The 21,919-nt window shown below is 43.8% G+C and overlaps 1 protein-coding gene across 1 annotated transcript in view; it reads right to left on the bottom strand.

The window, feature by feature from the left end:
• The window catches only part of skap2 (src kinase associated phosphoprotein 2), a 338,742-nt gene that overhangs the window by 56,103 nt on the left and 260,720 nt on the right, over nt 1-21,919 (bottom strand). The window contains exon 11 of the mRNA XM_041185176.1: nt 13,863-13,987. Coding sequence (XP_041041110.1) covers nt 13,863-13,987 — 125 coding nt within the window. The remainder of the gene's footprint in view (nt 1-13,862; nt 13,988-21,919) is intronic.

Below are 21,919 nucleotides of genomic sequence, written 5' to 3' on the forward strand. Positions count from 1 at the left end.
AAAAAGGAAGCTTCCAGCTGGTGTGATTATACATTGTCAATGCATCTGATTCAAAAAATATTAATTTCACTTTGCTGAAAGACAATATTTGCTTCCATTATTTATATAATTGGAAACCTTAAAATGCAATCAGAAGCAGTCACCAAGGGTGATTAAGCTGTGATTGGTTATATATAGATTTTATTTTACTTTATTGTACTCACATGATTAACTTAACGATAGATAACATCGTCTCCTATTTTAAGAAAAATAATTTGTATTTATATGGCACCTTATTACGTTCTTAGAACATCACATTGAACTTAAAATTCGGTGAATTAAATTTGAAGTCCAGGCAAACATAGTAGCCAATTTGCAAAGTCCAAAATTCTACAAACAGCAATGAGATGAATGATCAGTTAATCTGCTTTTAGTAACATTGGGTGAAGCAGGAATGGAGGTCAGAATATTTACAGAGCTCCCTGCTCTTCTCTCCATGAGATCATTTAGGTATCTACCTAACCAAATGGATGAGGCCTTCATCTAATGTCTCCTCTGAAAGACAATTTATTGCACAATATAGCTCTCCTCCATTACTGTATTGAAGTGAGAGCCTGGATCATGTGCTCAGGTCCTGATATAGGTGTGAATCATTATTAATATTCACCCAGTGAGTGAACATTGTTCCAGTACCATAGTTTCCGAGATCAGCAACACGGGTTTAAAAATCACACAGACAGAATGTGGTGCTTTGGGAAAAAAAAAGTCTGGCATCACTTAAAGCAACAAAAAATTCACATTTCTCTATTTACAACAGAAGCTTTAATGTAAGTTTGGATGAAAAAGACTAAATGTAGTAAGAAAAGTGCTATACTTTTAATTCATTCACAAATACCAGCATTCAGTGAAAAGAAAAAGGATAATTAAATCCTCAGATTTACCACTGTATCCAACATAAGCAAAATCTGGCAGATAATTACACTTCTGTATTTTCCTTTGTAACTTTTTAGACTTTTCAAAACGTTTTCTACAATGTTTAGACTTTTAAACTTTAGACAGTCAGATACTCGACTAAGACAAATGCAAAGAGTGATATTAGGCCTGTACTTTGTTCCCCTAAGAACACATTAATGACACAGCTGGCTAATGTGCACCAGGTGGCGTAAACCGTAAGTCTGATATTACTACAATTCACAGCCTTTGTTTTGGTTGAATATTGATTGATTTTTGTAGAAGTAAATTAAATGATGAGTGCATATGAGTAGAAAATAGTACCCAGGCATTTTTAAATGCATGAACTGTTTGTAGACCTATTTCATAGATGAAAGGTCCAGTGGCTAATAGCTCAGCTGTTCAAAAGGATATCATAATAGAATTCTTTCCAGCCACGGAACAAACCATAAGACATAGGAGCAGAAATTAGGCCATTCAGCCCATTGAGTCTGCTCCGCCATTCAATCATGGTTGATAAGTTTCTCAACCCCATTCTCCCCGTAACCTTTGACACCCTTACCAATCAAGAACCTATCTATCTCGGTCTTAAATACACTCAATGACCTGGCCTCCACAGCCTTCTGTGGCAATGAATTCCATAGATTCACCACTCTCTGGCTAAAGAAATTTCTCCTCATCTCTGTTCTAAAAGGTCTTCCCTTTACTCTGAGGCTGTGCCCTCAGGTCCGAGTCTCTCCTACTAATGGAAACATCTTCCCCATGTCCACTCTATCCAGGCCTTTCAGTATTCTGTAAGTTTCAATCAAATCCCCCCTCATTCTTCTAAACTCCATCGAGTATAGACTCAGAGTCCTCAAACGTCCCTCATATGTTAAGCCTTTCATTCCTGGGACTGTTCTCGCGAACCTCCTCTGGACCCTCTCCAGGGCCAGAACATCCTTCCTGAGGTAAGGGGCCCAAAATTGCTCAATATTCTAAATGTGGTCTGACCTCAGCAGCACATCCCTGCTTTTATATTCTAGCCCTCTTGAAATAAATGCCAACATTGCATTTGCCTTCCTAACTACTGACTCAATCTGCAAGTTAACTTTAAGAGAATCCTGGACTAGGACTCCCAAGTCCCTTTGCACTCCAGATTTCTGAATTCTCTCCCCATTTAGAAAATAGTCTATGCCTCTATTCTTCCTACCAAAGTGCATGACCTCACATTTTCCCACGTTGTATTCCATCTGCCACTTCTTTGCCCATTCTCCTAACCTGTCTAAATCCTTCTGCAGCCTCCATGCCTCCTCAATACTACCTGTCCCTCCACCTATCTTTGTATCATCTGCAAACTTAGCCAGAATGCTCTCAGTTCCTTCATCTAAATCATTAATGTATAAAGTGAAAAGTTGTGGTCCCAACACTGACCTCTGCGGAACTCCACTAGTCACCGGCCGCCATCCTGAGAAGGACCCCCTTATCCCCACTCTCTGCATCCTGCTAGACAGCCAATCTTCTATCCATGCTAGTACCTTGCCTCTAACACCATGGGCTCTTATCTTACTGAGTAGCCTCCTGTGCAGCACCTTGTCAAAGGCCTTCTGGAAGTAGATAACATCCATTGGCTCTCCTTTGTCTAACCTACTCGTTACCTCCTCAAAGAATTCTAACAGATTTGTTGGGCATGACCTCCCCTTGATGAAACCATGCTGACGTTGCCCTATTTTACCATGCACTTCCAAGTATTCTGAAATCTCATCCTTAATAATGGACTCTAAAATCTTACCAATGACGGAGGTCAGGCTAATCAGCCTGTAATTTCCCGTCTTTTGCCTCACTCCCTTTTTAAAGGGGGGTTACATTAGCGATTTTCCAGTCCTCTGGGACCCTCCCTGACTCCAGTGATTCCTGAAAGATCACCACTAATGCCTCCACTATCTTGTCAGCTACCTCCTTCATAACTCTGCGGTGTAATCCATCTGGTCCAGGTGATTTATCCACCTTCAGACCTTTCAGTTTTCCTAGCACCTTCTCCTTGGTAATGGCCACCATACTCACCTCTGCCCCCCAACTCTCTTGAACTTTGGGGATGTTACTCGTATCTTCCACCATGAAGACTGGCGCAAAGTACCTATTCCGTTCCTCCGCCATTTCTTTGTTCCCCTCTACTAATTCTCCAGCGTCACTTTCCAGCAGCCCAATATCCACGTTTGCTTCTCTCTTACCCTTTATATATCTAAAAAAAAACTTGCAATTTTTTTTTATATTACTGGCTAGTCAACCTCATATTTAATCTTCTCCCTCCTTATTTCTTTTTTAGTTGTCCTCTATTGGTCTTTGCAGGCTTCCCAATCCCCTGGTTTCCCACTGCTCTTCGCCATATTGTATGCTTTCTCTTTAGCTTTTATGCTGTCCCTGACTTCCCTTGTCAGCCATGGTTGCCTCGTCCTCCCTTTAGTATGCTTCTTCTTCCTAGGGATGAATTTTTGCTGTGTCTCCCAAACTACTCCCAGAAACTCCTGCTTTTGCTATTCCATTCTTTCCTGCTAGGCTCATCTCCCAGTCAATTCTGGCCAGCTGCTCCCTCATGCCTCTGTAGTTGACTTTATTCAACTGTAATATCAGTTCTGATTCCAGCTTTTTCCTCTCAAATTACAGAGTGAAATCTATCATATTATGGTCACTTCCTCCTAAGGGTTCCTTCACCTTAAGCTCCCTTATCAAATCTGCCTCATTACACAACGCTAAATCTAGAATTGCCAGTTCCCTAGTGGGCTCTAACACAAGTTGCTCCAAAAATCTATCTCGTAGACATTCTACAAATTCCTTTTCTTGGGATCCACTACCAACCTGATTTTCCCAGTCTACCTGCATATTGAAATCCCCCATGATCACTGTAACCTTGCCTTTCTTACATGCCTTTTCCATCTGCTGGTGTATCTTATGCCCCACATCCTGACTACTGTTTGGAGGCCTGTACATAACTCCCATTATGGTTTTTTTACCTTTGCGGTTCCTCAACTCTACCCACACAGATTCTACATCATCTGACCCTACGTCATTTCTTGCTATCGATTTAAGTTCATTTCTTACTAACAAAGCAACCCCACCCCCTCTGCCAACCTGTCTATATTTTTGATAGGATGTATATCCTTGGATATTTAGCTCCCAGTCCTGATCCCCTTGCAGCCATGTCTCCGTGATGCCCACCACATCATATCTGCCAATTTCAATCTGCGCCACAAGCTCATTTACCTTATTTTGGATACTGCGTACATTCAGATACAACACCTTCAGTCCTGTATTTCCTGTCCCCTTTCTCATTGTCGTCCCTTTATCTGATGTGCTTGAAGTTAGATTCCTAGCCCTTTCCAAACACTCTGTCCTATTTTGTGTTCTGGGGACTTTAATAGCCTCTCCTGGGTTCTCCTTTCTCTTCAGTTTTTTCATAATTTTCCATGAAGTTGAATCCACCACCCCCCCCCCTTACACGCTAACCTGCTGCTTTGCTTCCCATTAGTCATACTTCTTGGAGTTTACCCTTCCCTCCCCCACACTTTCTAGTTTAAAGTCCTATTGACCACCCTATTTACTCTTTTCGCTAGAACATTGGTCCCAGATTGGTTCAGGTGGAGACCGTCCCAACAGTACAGATCCCTCCTGTTCCAATACTGATGCCAGTGCCCCATGAAATAGAACCCCTCTTTCCCACACCACTCCTTTAGCCACGTGTTTACTTCCCTTATTCTCACGTCCCTATGCCAATTTGCTCGTGGCTCGGGTAGTAATCCAGAGATTATAACCCTTGAGGACCTGTTCTTTAATTTAGTTCCTAGTTCCTGATAATCCCCAAACAGGTCCTCTTTCTTAGTCTTACCTATGTTATTTGTCCTGACGTGGACCACAACAACTGGATCCTCCCCCTCCAATATCCTTTCAAGCCAGTCAGAGATGTCCCTCACCCTGACACCGGGCAGGCAACATACCATGCAGGACTCTCGATCCTGCTTACAAAGGAAGCTATTAATTCCCCTAATTATACAATTCCCTACAACTACCACTTGTCTTTTTGCTCCCCTCTTTTGAATGGCCTCCTGTGCCACGGTGCCATGGTCAGCTGGCTCATCCTCCCTACAGCCCTGTTCCTCATCCACACAGGGAGCAAGTACCTCGTACCTGTTGGACAAGGTCAAGAGCTGAGGCTCCTCTGTTCCTGAACACAGGATCCCTCTACCTGCCTCACTTACAGTCACACCCTGCTGACCCTGACCACTGACCGAACTTGACGTACTTAATCTACTGGGTGTGACCGCCTCCTGATACAAGGCGTCCTGGTAATTTTCCCCCTCCCGGATGTGCCACAAAGTCCGGAGCTCGGACTTCAGCTCATCAATTCTGAGCTGGAGTTCCTCCAGCAACCAACACTTCCTGCAGATGTGGTCACTGCGGCTCGCAATGGGATCTGCCAGTTCCCACATCATACAGCTAAAGCGCATCACCTCCCCAGCCATCTCGACTCAGACAATTAATTTATTAATTAGCTTTAGCTAGCAAACTAGGTTAAATGCCAAATAAAAACAGAAAATGCTGGAAAAACTTAGCAAGTCTGACAGCCTCTGTGAAGAGAGAAACAGAGTTAACATTTTGAATCTGTGTGACTCTTCTTCAGAGCGGCTCTGAAACTTGTACAAAGCAAAATGCTACCGACAACAATTGGATAAATCATCAATTAATCCATGTTTTTTCAAGGGCCAGGATTTTGCAATTGTTGGGCGGGCACGCGCCTGACCTGAGCAAACTTAAAATGATGTGCGATGAGCTTGGACAAGCATCCCGACATCATCGCGCACTCGCACGATATTTCAGTTGGCGAGTGCATGGGAGTTGCCAGCGTGCCCACTGAGAATTAATCGCCCTATTAAGGCCATTAAAGTACCAATTATATGAAACTTTTTGCTGCAGTTGGGGGGCAGGCGAAAAGGCCAAGCGGCCTTTGGATTTTTTGCAAAACCTCATCCACGGGTGGGATGAGGTTTCCAATCACCATTAAAAAAAATTCAAACTAATTTCTAACATGTCTTTTAATGTTTTTTTAACATTTTAAAATTCTTCATTTTTAATTTGCAAAATCTTCATCTCCCTGAGGCAGCTTTGAGCACTGCAGCACACGTTTCACGCTGGGTGGGCTTTAATTGGCCTGCCAGCATGAAATCGCTGTCACGGCCCGATCACGGGCGGCCGTCGGCTTCCCAACTGCTCCCGTTCCCCCCCCGCCGGGCCCGCCTGACGAGAAAAAATCCTGGTCAAAGTTGCTGTTTGAGGGATGTTGGCAGGGCACCAGAAGAATTCTTGGTTTTCCTTTAACAGTGCCATGAGATCTCTAATTCAGATCTCTAATCTTCACCAGAACTACAGGAGCAGTCGGTTGGGATCTCTGTTTAATATTTCATCCAAAGGGTAGATGTTTAACACTGCAGCACTCCCCTCAGTAATTCACTGGAGTACCTGCCTGTATTATGATCAAGTGACAGCCTAGACTATGAGTTTAAAGGAAGACAAAGGCATAGAGAGGTAAAAAGGATTAAGGAGCTTAGCCTATGGCGCAATCGCCAATTGTTAGGCAGGCAGAGGCGGGATTCACAAGAGGCCAAAACAAGGGGAAAGTAGAGATCGCAGAAGGATGTTTGAGTGTATGAGGTTACAGAGATAGGGAGGGGAAAGACCTTGGAGTGAATCGAACACAAGATTGAGAATTTTAAACTTGAGGAGTTGCTGGACTGGAAGCCAATGTAGGTCAACAAGCATAGGGGTGAGCGAAAATACAGCAGTTCAGGATCAAATGGAATATCAAAGCTATGAACAGTCTTGTTCAGCCTGAGATAGTAACAATTAATAGTAAAGCTGAGATTGTTTCATTTCGTGGTGCTGTACCAAGTGTAACTGGTCAACAACAATAAGCATCTAAATTGGATAGTCTCCAAAAATGGACACAGAGATCATGATAAGCGATTAATCTCCACCCACTTGATGTGAGCTGTTTACTTATTTGCAGGATTTCTGCATACAACCAGCGCTAAATGTGCTGTTAATTAGCTGCATGCATCAGCAATTGGCCCAACATCACTATTTAAAGTTAGCCTGCACTGCGTAAAGCTAGTCTGTACCTCTTGAAGCAGTGGAGCATTGTGGCTGGAGCAGGTGCTGCGAGATCTGTGGATCTAACCTAAGGAAGACGTAAGAATGGCTGAACCCTGAATAGCACAGGCACCTAGGTTTTCTGATGCTGTACTGGAGGTCTTGATGGAGGAGGAGGAAAGGCGGAGAGATGTCCTGAATCCACAGTGGGGACAGGAGGCCCTCCAGACACACAGTGAAATGGGAGTGAGTAAATGATAGGAGTTTGGCCCTGAGGGCCCAGATGCTGTGTTGCAAGAAGTTTAGTGACCTCACATGAGTGATGACTCTATCTTCAACTTACCAAATGGACCCTTACCCTCAGCCACTGCTCAAATCACCACGTTCCCTCATTCACCTACCAGAAATTACTTTCAACCAGGACTTCAACCTAACAAGCATGTTTCATCTCAATACCACTTTTGCAAGGCTCACACATACACACATCTCACAATTTGAATACCTTGTCAGCTTTTCAACTATGACAGCCACACCACCCAAACATATTGCCTATCACTGACATATTATTTCTTGCAGGACAAGGTGGTGCACGACCGAAGGCAGCAGGAATTAGTCGGAGGGGAGATGCATACCTGCATACACTAACCCTGATGGAAGAGATGGTGCGGCCAATATCGGAACAGCCATTGCTAAGGCCGTGGCCAGCAGCAGGGCAGAAATCATTGAAGTCAATGGTATCCTTGTACCTATCCCTCCTTCTCACACCCCACTTCCTCCTCATCCCACAATCTCTTCTGACTTGCAAGCTGCAGATGATATAAGCATACACCTCTTACTTTCTTCCCCCGAGTGAATCCTTGAGCCTTCTTACTTTCAGGTACACAAGAAGTGCAACTTGGCCAGGTAGTGGAGGGTCACCAAGACCAGAGCAATGATGAAGACACAGTGTCACTGGATATCACACTCAACCAAGTACTACAGGGCTCCTCCAGAGTGGTCCAGACAGCAGAAGCACTGTTTTAGCATGCTGATGGTCTGCTCCAACACATTCCTTATGGCAGCATAGCTCTCATTGTATGCATGCACATGTGTACAAGGATTGTGAACCGGATTCATGAGCCATGTCATCAGCGGATAGCCCTGGTCACCGAGTAACCATCCTGTGGTTTGCTGTAGTGGCTGAAATGCAACTGGTGCAATAGACTGCGGCAGGGTGAAGGCATCATGACTGCTGCCAGCATACCGGGTATGGATCTACATAATGCATTGTCCATGAGTACACACCAGCTGAAGAAGCAAAATTTCTTTCAGTTCTGTTACATGTCAGAGTTGACATGCAGTGCCTGCAAAGCAATGTGCATGCAATCAATGGCACCTGCACCATAGGGAAGCCTGCAATCTTAGCAAACTCTTGTTCCAACAAGTGTCTCTTGCAACAGAGAATGAAATAACATTAGCTCTCTTTCAATTGAGTGTTGTTGACTACCATCTGCATAAGGGATAACTGTGAGATGCCTCTGGTTCTAGCTTGGAAGGAACCAAGCATGTAAAAGTATCAACTAGGAGTCAAAATATTTTTTTTGCAAGGGCTCTTCTTGAGATTTTCTCAGGGGCAACCTTTTTGATTTTCAGGGACTGCTTTTTCATTCTCACTAACTCCTTTATTAGGTGATGCAGTTCCACAGTAACATTACCTTCGGTATTTGTGTTAACAGACGGCGTATTTGGACTCAGACAGAAGCAGAATTAGAAGAATTCACCAATATCCTCAATAATCATCACTCCTCCTTATAACTTAAAACTACAACACACAAGTATTAATTTCCTAGACACTACAGTATTTATATTGGCACAAGAAAACAACAGGCATAAGCTCGTGACAGAAGCTTTTTTTCAAAATAACTGACATACAATTACACACAAAAAGCCAACACCCTAAACACACCTTGCATGGACTGGTGAGGTCACAGCTAACTATTTTCATTTCATATGCACAAAGCTGGAAGATTTTAACCAGCAGTTGTTACCCTTGTTAATGCATCTGAGGTTGCAATCTTGGATTTAAATTTAGTTGATCTAGCATTAATATTGATCTAGCATCAACTTCTTTTTGCAGAAGAGAGTTCCAATCTTTGATCACCCTTTGAGTAGAAGTGATTCCTAATTTCACTCCTGAAATGCCTGGTTCTAATTTTTAGATTATGCTTCCCAGTCCTCGACTCCCCTGAATTAATTGATCATTTACGTCATTACATTACCTTCAATTCAATAGTGACTACACTTCCAAAGTATTTCACTGACTGTAAAGCACTTTGGGTTGTTCTAAAGTCATAAAAAGCTTTATAAAAATGCAATCATTCATTACTATTTAGGATCTTAGTATATGCAAAATAGTTGCATGTTTGCCTCTGACAGTTACTGCACCTCAAGTAATTTACAGCATGTAAGACACTTTGGGATGTGGTAGCACACAAATGCAAATCTTTCTTATGAAATAAAACTGACCAGTATTAAATTATCCAGTTAACAGTGTCCATTACAATAGCATCACTACAATTTTTCCTCATACACTAGCTTCTGAGCTTATACAGCCTTAAGCTAGAGAATCCACACATTTATTTGCAAGGAATTCTTTATCTCAGGGACTTCAAGTTTTCCTGGCTAGCTGAGAATACCTTTCCTGACAGGTTTAAAACTGTTCTCTTGCCTTCGCAACACCTCTCCTCCCCCAGCTCCCCCCAACAGCCTTGCTTGCCCACTCATAGCCCCTCTCCCCATCTCTCAACTCCCCCCACCATCGCAGCCCTTCTCTTGTTCATGGATTTCCTAAATTCCACACAACTTTAAACTCTGTGCAACCAATGCCATCTAATGTTAATTATTTTAGACCAATTAAAATCTGTGAGGATAGATGGTGAGATAGCAATCATGTTATTTAACTCTTAAATGATAATTGCTCTTCTGAATCTACTTTTCCAGATTTCCAGACAACCTTTCAGAGATTGAAGGAATCTTAACTAATCTAAATATCTATCTCAGTGCTGTCAAAAGTCCTGTGATACATCGTGTTTTCGGACGTACTCCCCCACAACCCTGAGGCGGGTACGGCGAGCTGGGAAATTTCCCGATTCCTACTCACGACTCAGGAGCAAAAACCCAGCCCAATTTCTGGGAGCTAAATGAGGCAAAATAAATATTAAGATGAAGGGAGGGAGAGAGAGAGGGAGAAAGGGAGAGAGGAAAAGAGAGAGAGAAATTACAAAGACATGTAGAAAGCATATAATTAATAAGGAACACCACTTTGAGAGCTTGAGTGCATTTTCACCAAAAGTATCTCAGGTGTTTTGGTCTGTAATCCAGCTCGTGGACCACCAGAATTGACCATACGAGTAAACTCTTCCATCTATACAAATAGGCAACAGAAAGAATTAAATCATCTTCCAAATAGCGAAAGGGAGGAAGTGATAAATTAAGTAGAGAAAGCAAGACAAGAGTGCAAGGTGGCAATAAGGGAAATAACGATCAGAGCGTGGTAGGAAGGGTCAGTGTACAAACCTAAGAGAGCACCGGGAAACAAGGCTAGATGTTGCAATAATAGGAAAAGGCTCTGTATCTGAACGCACATAGCATTTGTAACAAAACAGATGAATTGACAGAGCAAATGGAAATAAATATGTATGACCTGATAACCATTACAGAGACAGGGCTGTAAGATGACAAAAACTGGGACCTGAATATTCAAGGGTATATGAGATTTTGGAAGGACAGGAAGCTAGGAAAAGGTGGAGGGGTAGCTCTGTAAATTAAAAATGATGTTGGTACCATAGAGAAAGAGATGACCTCAGTTTCTGGAGTTCAGGATATAGAAACAGTTTGGATAGAGATGAGAAATAGTAAAGGTAAAAAGTCACTAGTGAGGGTGGTTTATAGGCCCCCTAACAATAGCTACACTGTCGGATGGGGTATTAATTTGAAGGAAAAGATTAAGCCAAGTGAGTGTTGGTCCTCTAGGGAGTGAGTCTGGGGAATTAATAATGGAAAATAAGGAAATAATGGATCAATTGAACAGATATTTTACATTTGTCTTCACTGTAGAGGATACAAGTAATCCCAGAAATATTTGTGAATCTGGAGGTGAAAGGGAGGAACTAAAAACAATTACAATCTCAAAGGAAAAGGCACTGCGAAAATTATTAGAACTAAAGGCTGACAAGTCAGCAAGTCCTGATGGACTTCATCCTAGGGTCTTAAAAGATGTAGCTGCTGAGGTAGTAGATGCATAGGTTTTAATTTTCCAAAATTCCTTAGGATTTGTAAAGGTCCCACTGGATTAGAAAATAGTAAATATGACTCCTCTATTCAAGAAAGGTGGAAGACAGAAAGCAGTAAACTACAGGCCGGTTAGCTTAACATCTGTCATAGGGAAACTGCTGGAATATATTATTAAGGAGGTTATCGCAGGGCACTTGGAAAACCTCAATGCAATCAGGCAGAGTCAACATGGATTGTGAAAGGGAAATCATGTTTGACTAATTTATGAGTTCTTTGAGAAATTAACAAGCAACTTGGATAAAGGGGAACCTGTGAATGTGGTGTACTTAGATTTCCACAAGGCATGTGGCAAAGTGCCACAAGGTGACAAGGGTTACTATGTAAAATAAGAGCTCAAGGCGTTGTGGGGGGGGAGGGGCGGGGGGCAGGGGAGGGGTAACATATCAGCATGGCTAGAGGATTGGTTAGCTAATAGGAAACAGACAGTAGGCATAAAGGGTCATTTTCTGGTTGGCAAGATGTGCCAAGTGGAGTGTGACAGGGATGAGTTTTTGGGCCTCAACTATTTACAATTTATATCAATGACTTGGATGAAGGGACCAAACATATGGTTGCTAAATTTTCTGATGACACAAAGATAGGGAGGAAAGTACGTTGTGAACTTAGAAAGGAATTGTAAAGGGATAGGTTAAATGAGTCGGCAAATATTTGGCAGATGGACTATAATGTGGAAAAATGTAAAATTGTCCAATTTGGCAGGAAGAATAGAAAAGCAGCATATTATTTAAATGAGAGAGATTATAGAACGCCGAGGTGCAGAAGGATCTGGATGCCCTGGTACATGTATCACAAAAAGTTAGTATGCAGGTACAGCAAGTGATTAGGAAGGCAAATGGAATGTTGCCGTTTATTGCAAGGGGAATGGAATATAAAAGTAAGGGTATTTTGCTACAGTTGTTTGGGCATTGGTGAGACCACATCTGAAATGCTGAATACAATTTTAGTCTCCTTATTTAAGAAAGGATATAAGTGCGTTAGAAGCAGTTCAGAGATAGATCACTCGACTATTAACTGGGGTTGGGGGTTATCTTATGAGGAAAGATTGGACATGTTGGGCCTGTGTCCACTATAGTTTAGGAAAATGAGAGGTGACCTATTGAAACAGGTAAGATCTTGAGGGGACTTGATAGGGTGGATACTGAAAGGATATTTCTACTTGTGGGAGAGATTAGAACTAGGGGACACAATTTAAAAATAAGGGATCTCCCATTTAAGATGGAGATTTGGAGACATTTTTTTCTCTTGGAGGGTCGTAAGACTTTGGAACTCTCTTCCCCAGAGAGCAACGGAGGCAGGGTCATTGAATATTTTTTATGGCAAAGGTATATAGATTCTTGACTAACAAGGGAGTCCAAAGGCTGTTGGGGGTAGGTGAAATGTGGAGTTGAGGCCACAATCAGATCAGTCATAATCATATTGAATGCTAAAGCAGGCTCGAGGGTCCAAATGGCCTAATCCTGCTTCGAAATCGTATGTTCATGTGTATGTTTAAGCAGAAGGGGTAGTATCATTGTTATAACTAATCGCACACCAGCAGAACCAAGAAGTGGGCATTTAAGGTATTTTTACTGCTCCATGAGCTAGTGAACCCATTTACATTGCAACTAAACCCACACGAGGTTGACACCCTAAACAGGCTGTCAGTTAAGTGCCCCCAAGCCCGGAGTATGGAGTTGGTGCTCTGGGCACAAACACACTGTTGGAAACCCTGTTCTACTATAAATCTCCTCCCTCACAGCCCTACTTCCCCCCCCCAACCTTGCCACCGCTCTGGTGCTCAGGCCTCAGGCTGGTGTGCTGCCATTCGCCTTCCCACTGCTCATTTCTCCTCCAATTACATGCTGCTTCTCTTCCTTGTTTGCTGCTGATAGTCTCTCTAGTGAGACTATCAGCAGCAAGCATAGGAGAGACACACCCTGTGATTGGAGGACCAGCTCCTTACCAATTCTGTCAGTTCCATTTATGGGGGTAACTTTTCTCTGATTGGTCGCCCCCGTCATTCATTTACCAGGGATTTTTGGGGGCTTCTGGGGTGAGAGTTCTCCTGCCATCCCAATGTAATTTGAACCCTGGTTACCTTGAGGAATTTCTGCAGTGTTGTCGTGAGACTGAGATGATTGGCCTCCAACAACCACAATCACCTTTCTTTATGCTAGTTATGACTCCAAGCAGTGAAGAGCTTTTTTCTCGGATTTCTTCTGACTCTCAACTGATGTTCTAATTGAATATTATAATATTAAGAACATCTGTGTAATATAAATATATATTTTTACCACTTAAATGTTATTCTTTGTAAACTATAGTGCACCTGTTGAAAACAAATATGAATGTAATTAAAAGCATACATCAATGCTCATATATATTCAAGAGTACACCACTACCATTTCCCATCTGCAACTTACAAGTTCAACATGCTTTTAAAGGTGTATTTCATATTCAATGTGATTAACAGTGCTTTGAGTCCAATAGTATCAACTTACCTTGTTAATAATATAAATGACATCACCACGTTTAAAAGACAGTTCATCGGACTGATCTCCTGAGCAATCCCACAATCCTTGGTAGTAATTGATATAATCAGTGGCTTTCTCTGCTGTTGAAGAAGCTAAACAAAATATAATTATTCTACAATTAATTCAAAATTCCTGTAGCAAAGGATTAAAATGCAAGTACTTTTACATTTTGACTCAAAAAATGCTTTGGAATGACAAAACTGCAAAGTAAATGGTAAGAAATAAACAGTATAGGAAATAAACAACTATAAGTTTATTAAAGAGATGTTCGGCCTGCTATTGAAGGGTTCTGTTGCAGATAAAAACTATTTTTAAAAAAATAGGCTAGCAGTCATATTGTTAAGGCGACTGCTACAACAGTTTTTATGTATTATAAGCTATTTCTTTAACTTTGATGCATCATTGGCCCCGATTTTGCTGCAATGGCAGTACTGGCTGTGATTGCCATAAATTAGAGCCTTGCCTCATCCATGCATTTCTTACCTCTGGACTTCATTATCCCAAAGCACTCCTGGGTGGTCTGCCACATTCTACCCTTCGTAAACCTGAGGTAATCCAAAACTCTGCTGTCCGTGTTCTAACTCAAACCAAATTTTGTTCATCCATTGCCCCTGTGCTCATTATCCTATGCTGGCTCCTGGTTAAGTGACAATTCTTCATTTCAAATCCCTCAATGTCCTTGCCCCTCCCTATCTCTGTAATCTCCTCCAGCCCCACAATCCTTCGAGATACCTATGCTCTTGAGCATCCCTGATTTTAATCATACCACCACTGGTTGACATACCTTCAGCTGCATGGGCCCTAAGTTCTAGAATTCCTTGCCTGAACCTCTTTGGCTCTTTTAAGATATCCCTTTAAACTCACCTATTTGACCAGGCTTTTAGTAATCTGCCCTAATATCTCCTTATGTGGTTTGGTGTCTTACCTTGTTTCATAATGCCCCCCTGAAGTGCCTTGAGGTGTTTTATCAAAAGTGCTATATAAATACAAATTGTTGTTCTGATCCCTGATTCTCCAATGACAAATTTATGCCATGATTTGTTGGGAAAATAAATTGATATGCTTCAAACAAGTACTGTAGTAGATCGGGTGCAGCATTGCCAATGTCACATATACATCCAAGGGTTCAATACAGAATGGAACAAGTTACTTAACAAGTATGAATTTAGGAGTAAGGATACCAATCGGTTAAGGTGGGGATGGGCCAGAGTAGGTAAGACAAATGAAAGCCTATCTGGATATTCTAAATGATGATTATGTACTAAAACAATTGAATAAATATACTAAGTTGACTTAAAAAGGGACCCCGGATACATAGAGTTGTCTCCCAGGCCGCATGCAATGCATAATCACGTTCCATTGTGCTTCATGGTTGAACTCAATAAATATTAATATAAAATCTCAGTCAGGGGAAAATTATCAAAATACCTTATGACTTCTATGAGGTTCCCAAACCAAGTCAGTCAAGCTGAACGATACTTTACTGGTTCTGAATCCTCAAGTGTCAGTCATAATGGCCTAGGTGGCTGTGGCAATTATATGGTATCAATTCAGCAAACTCAATCTCTCTATTAATTTTAATGACACACAGGGGGCTATGCTAATTAGATGTTCAACTTCTTCAGCAATGGTTTCTGAGAGATAGTGCATAAATCTCAGGAAACTATAGCATGATGTCCATGATGACACAAACAACCCATAATCACCTGGAACTTCTGCACTATAATAATGGCATATGCTGTAGATGTGCCATGATAAACAACTGACGAGAAATTGACTAATTTTGCCTTCATAGAACCAGACCCCTGGTAGAAATCTAATAGGTAGGCAATTAGAGTGGCTACAATGATGTACCCCTCTCAACTGCTTATCCGTTCACTGCAATCTTAACCTACCCTTTTGAGCACACAAGAGGCCAACTGCTGGAAGGCAACAAGGTTCTTCAAGTGTTCCCTTTCAGCTTTGATGAGGTAATCAGACCTGTAACATAAATTTAATCTCCAGCCTACACATGGAAGCTACTGTGATTTCTTTACCAGTCCAATCTTGGTCACTAAAGAAACCGGCGATATAATAGGCCCAGAAAGGTGAATTAATTTAATGTTTTGCTTTCTTGTGGGCAAAAGGAGCAGGATCAATTCATCGTAATTGTTTCCCTACATGAACTTTAAATTTTGACTGGTACTTTAGAGATGTGACCCTCTATAGAAGCAAGTTGTATGCAAGAAATGACAGGCAGCAAAATAAAAGGCAGTACAGTTATCCCTCATTTAGCGTTCCTAATGTGTTCCTAATAAACGATGCGTTAAATGAAAACGTGCTAAATGAAAATCACTTTCCCATAAAAAAAATGTAATAAGGTTGATAAAAACAAAATACTGAGGACGCTGGAAATCTGAAACAAAAACAAAAATAGCTGGAAAAACTCAGCAGGTTTGACAGCATCTGTGGAGAGGAAGGCAGTTAACATTTCGAGTCCGTATGACTTTATCAGAACTGAAGAGAAATAGAAATGAGATGAAATATAAGCTGTTTAAGGGGAGTGGGACAGGTGGAGCTGGATAGAGGGCCATTGTTAGGTGGAGGCAAATGAGAGATTGCCAAAGATGTCATAGACAAAAGGACAAAGGGGTATTGATGGTGGTGATATTAGCTAAAGGATGTGCTAACAGTGACATTAAGGGTAGAAAGCAGGATGAGCAAAAATTTTTTTTACATCTTTTATGCTCTCCCCACCCCCACTAGAGCTATACCTTGAGTGCCCTACCATCCGTTCTTAATTAGCACATTCGTTTAGATAATATCACCAACTTTAACTTTAACACCTATGTGTTCTTTTGTACTATTGTTGTTGACATCTTTTGATGATCTGCTTCTATCACTGCTTGTTTGTCCCTACAACCACACCCCCACTCCACCTCTCTCTCTCTCTCTCTCCGCCCCCCACACACACACCTTAAACCAGCTTATATTTCAACTCTTTCTTGGACTCGAACTCAAGTTCTGTCGAAGGGTCATGAGGACTCGAAACATCAACTCTTTTCTTCTCCGCCGATGCTGCCAGACCTGCTGAGTTTTTCCAGGTAATTCTGTTTTTGTTTTTGTTTTGGATTTCCAGCATCCGCAGTTTTTTTGTTTTTATCTCTGTGTTTAATTGACTGCCACTGCTCTTCAAGAAATGCCTACCTCCTTGAGGTTCTTTTCTGCGACAAGATTTCCGTTCCTCTCTTTTGCCCTGCTCACCTTCCTTGCTTTCCATTTCCCTCCTGGTGTTTGACAAGGTGTTTACTAAAACCCGCTTTCACAGCCACATCTCCTTTCTCAGTGACTGTCTCCACCTCCGACTTACCCCACGTGGATTTCAACTGAAATTCCACCCCTCATGTTTCGAACCCACCCAGGATTACAGGTATCTCCGGGACATAAAACGTTTCTCGGACTGCTGTTCCCGTCACAGTCTGAGATCCACACTCAGTGCCATGCGCCGCCATATGAACACACTCGACCTCTCCCTCCAGCAACACTGCCGTACCCTTTATCAAAGCTGCGCGTGCCCCCAGTTTCATTTTATCCTTCGGCTCATCCGACGCCTCAACAAGAAACTTTTTCTCTTTCTCTCAAGTGCTAAGGAACGCAAGCTCCAACAACTGATCGACATCAACACCCATCTAGGACCCTCCACCCTGGCCTGTCCCTCCGTCCCCACCCCATCTTCCAATCCCAACCCCAGCCGTGTATTCACTATACCCCCTGACCTTCCCCTCTCCGATGCTGAACGTTCAGTGCTCAGCAAGGGACTTAGTTTCATACCCTTACGCCCTCACCTCAATGAATTTCGGGCTCGGCATGATGCTGAACTCTTCTTCCGCCGTCTTCGTCTCCGGGCTCACTTCTTTGGGCAGGAGTCCTCTCGCAGTTCAACGGATCCTTTTACCCATCTCCAATATTCTCCCTCCACCTGGATCCCTCCCTCTGGATTCTTACCTTCTCTTGATCTTTTCAGTGAGAACTGTCGGTGCGACATTAGTCGTCTCAATTTCTCTGCTCCTCTCACCCATTCTAACCTGTCTCTCTCTGAACTTACTGCACTCCATTCTCTCAGGTCCAACCCTGACATTGTCATCAAACCCGCTGACAAGGGTGGTGCTGTTGTTGTCTGGCGCACTGACCTCTACCTCACGGAGGCTGCACGTCAACTCGCAGACACTTCCTCCTACCTCTCCCTGGACCATGACCCCACCACTGAACATCAAGCCATTGTTTCCAGGACTGTCACTGACCTCATCTCCTCTGGGGACCTCCCTCCCACAGCTTCCAACTTGATAGCCGCCCAACCTCCGACGGCCCGCTTCTATCTCCTACCCAAAATCCACAAACAGAACTGCCCCGGTAGACCGATCGTCTCAGCTTGCTCCTGCCCCACAAAACTCATTTCTCGTTATCTTGACTCCCTTCTCTCTCCCCTTGTCCAGTCCCTTCCCACCTACATCCGTGATTCCTCTGACACCTTACGTTACATCAACAATTTCCAGTTCCCTGGCCCCAACCGCTTCCTCTTCACCATGGACGTCCAATCCCTCTACACCTCCATCCCCCACCAGGATGGTCTGAGGGCCCTTAGCTTCTTCCTCGAACAGAGGCCCGAACAATCCCCATCCACCACTATTCTCCTCCGTCTGGCTGAACTTGTTCTCACGCTGAACAATTTCTCCTTCAACTCCTCTCACTTCCTCCAAATAAAAGGTGTGGCTATGGGTACCCGCATGGGCCCCAGCTATGCCTGTCTCTTTATGGGGTATGTGGAACATTCCTTGTTGCAGTCCTACTCCGGCCCCCTTCCACAACTCTTTCTCCGGTACATCGATGATTACTTCGGTGCCGCTTCATGCTCTCGTCGGGACTTGGAAAAATTTATTAATTTTGCTTCCAATCTCCACCCCTCCATCATTTTCACGTGGTCCATCTCTGACACTTCCCTTCCCTTCCTTGACCTCTGTCTCAATCTCTGGTGATAGACTGTCCACCAATATCCATTACAAACCCACCGACTCCCACAGCTATCTCGACTACAGCTCCTCACACCCCGCTTCCTGTAAGGACTCCATCCCATTCTCTCAGTTCCTTTGCCTCCGTCGCATCTGTTCCGATGATGCTACCTTCAAAAACAGTTCCTCTGACATGTCCTCCTTCTTCCTTAACCGAGGTTTTCCACCCACAGTCGTTGACAGGGCCCTCAACCGTGTCCGGCCCATCTCCCGCGCATCCGCCCTCACTCCTTCTCCTCCCTCCCAGAAACATGATAGGGTTCCCCTTGTCCTCACTTATCACCCCACCAGCCTCCGCATTCAAAGGATCATCCTCCGCCATTTCCGCCAACTCCAGCATGATGCCACCACCAAACACATCTTCCCTTCACCCCCTCTATCGGCATTCCGTAGGGATCGCTCCCTCCGGACACCCTGGTCCACTCCTCCATCACCCCCTACTTCTCAACCCCCTCCTATGGCACCACCCCATGCCCACGCAAAAGATGCAACACCTGCCCCTTCACTTCCTCTCTCCTCACCGTCCAAGGACCCAAACACTCCTTTCAATTGAAGCAGCATTTCAATTGCATTTCCCCCAACTTAGTCTACTGCATTCGTTGCTCCCAATGTGGTCTCCTCTACAATGGAGAGACCAAACGTAAACTGGGTGACCGCTTTGCAGAACACCTGCGGTCTGTCCGCAAGAATGACCCAAACCTCCCTGTCGCTTGCCATTTTAACACTCCACCCTGCTCTCTTGCCCACATATCTGTCCTTGGCTTGCTGCATTGTTCCAGTGAAGCCCAACGCAAACTGGAGGAACAACACCTCATCTTCCGACTAGGCACTTTACAGCCATCCGGACTGAATATTGAATTCAACAAATTTAGGTCGTGAGCTCCCTCCCCCATCCCCACCCCCACCCCCTTTCTGTTTCCCCCTTCCTTTTCTTTTTTTTTTCCAATAAATTATATAGATTTTCCTTTTCCCACCTAGTTCCATTATATAAAAAAAATTTTTTTTAAATTTTTTTTTACATCTTTTATGCTCTCCCCACCCCCACTAGAGCTATACCTTGAGTGCCCTACCATCCGTTCTTAATTAGCACATTTGTTTAGATAATATCACCAACTTTAACTTTAACACCTATGTGTTCTTTTGTACTATTGTTGTTGACATCTTTTGATGATCTGCTTCTATCACTGCTTGTTTGTCCCTACAACCACACCCCCACTCCACCTCTCTCTCTCTCTCTCTCCGCCCCCCCACACACACACCTTAAACCAGCTTATATTTCAAACTCTTTCTTGGACTCGAACTCAAGTTCTGTCGAAGGGTCATGAGGACTCGAAACGTCAACTCTTTTCTTCTCCGCCGATGCTGCCAGACCCGCTGAGTTTTTCCAGGTAATTCTGTTTTTGTTTTTGTGTTGAGCAAGTGACAGATGGCCCTAGTGGGGGTGGGGTGGGAGGGAAGGGATCGAAATAGGCTTAAAAGTGGAGAAAAAACAATGGATGGAAATAAATTTTAAAATAATAATAGAAATAGGTGGGAAAAGAAAAACATATTTTAAAAATATATAATTATTAGAAAAAGGGGATCGGAAAGGGGGTGGGGATGGAGGAGAGAGTTCATGATCTGAAGTTGTTGAACTCAATGTTAAGTCTGGAAGGCTGTAAAGTGCCTAATCGGAAGATCAGGTGCTGTTCCTCCAGTTTGTGTTGAGCTTTATGGAACATTGCAGCAGGCCAAGGACGGACATGTGGGCATGAGAGCAGGGTGGTGTGTTGAAATGGCAAGCGACAGGAAGGTCTGGATCATGCTTGTGGACAGACCGAAGGCGTTCTGCAAAGCGGTCACCCAGTCTGCGTTTGGTCTCTCCAATGTAGAGGAAACCGCACTGGGAGCAACGAATGCAGTAGACTAAATTGAGGGAAATGCAAGTGAAATGCTGCTTCACTTGAAAGGTTTGTTTGGGCCTTTGGACTATGAGGAGGGGGGAAGTAAAAGGGCAGGTGTTGCACCTTCTGCGGTTGCATGGGAAGGTGCCATGGGAGAGGGTTGAGCTGTAGGGGGTGATGGAGGAGTGGACCAAGGTGTCCCGGAGGGAATGGTCCCTACGGAATGCTGACTGGGGTGGGGGAGGGGGGCGGGTGGTGAAGGGAAGATGCATTTGGCATTATGCTGGAGTTGGCGGAAATGGCAGAGGATGATCCTTTGTAGGTTCCTGACCTGTAATTTCTACACCTATTGACTACCTTGAATCTAACTGGCCCAAAAATCCTCTTACTAGCATTTAAGAACTTACTAACTCTTACTTACAGTTTTTACTCTTTCAATTTACCTCCAGGTTCGTTGCCTCTCCCACTAGTCACCTCTCTCCCTGACCCTCCAGCTCATCACCTCCACCCTCCCACTTGCCTCTTTTTTCCTGACCCTTCCGCTTTCCACTTCCCTCCCTGACCTTCTCAAATCACTGCAACCCCGACCACCCGCTTTGCCTGCCTCCCTGACCCTCCCAACTCACTGCCTCCCCCGACCTTCCCACTTGACCCTCTCTCCCTGACACTCTAGCCTATCGCTTTCCTCTGAACCCTGCAGTTCGCTGCTTCTCCAGCTTGCTGCCTCCCTCTCAGACCCTCCTGCTTGCCTCTTTCCTCTGCTGCTGCCCTTCGCTCTCCAATTTCCTTTCTCACTCCCTCATTTGCAGTTTCCCTTGCTGTGAGCGAGGGCTTGGGAAAGCGGCTAGGAGTGGGGTGGAGGGAGCAGGTGGATCTGGGAAGTGATGAGCAGTAGGTGCAGAGACCGTGAGAGGCGTTGAGATAGGAGGGTTGGGAAGGGGAGCACTGAGCAGGAGGGTCAGAAATGGAGGAGGTATGCGATTGAGCCAGCGAGTGAGAGGGTTGGGGAGGGAGGGAGGAGGCAAGCGGTAGAGGTGGTGAGCAGGAAGGTTGGAGATGGAGGTGGTGAGTAGGAGGGGCGGCTAATGGCAGGGCC

Source organism: Carcharodon carcharias, chromosome 3 (genome assembly GCF_017639515.1).
Source record: "Carcharodon carcharias isolate sCarCar2 chromosome 3, sCarCar2.pri, whole genome shotgun sequence".
NCBI lineage: Eukaryota > Metazoa > Chordata > Chondrichthyes > Lamniformes > Lamnidae > Carcharodon > Carcharodon carcharias.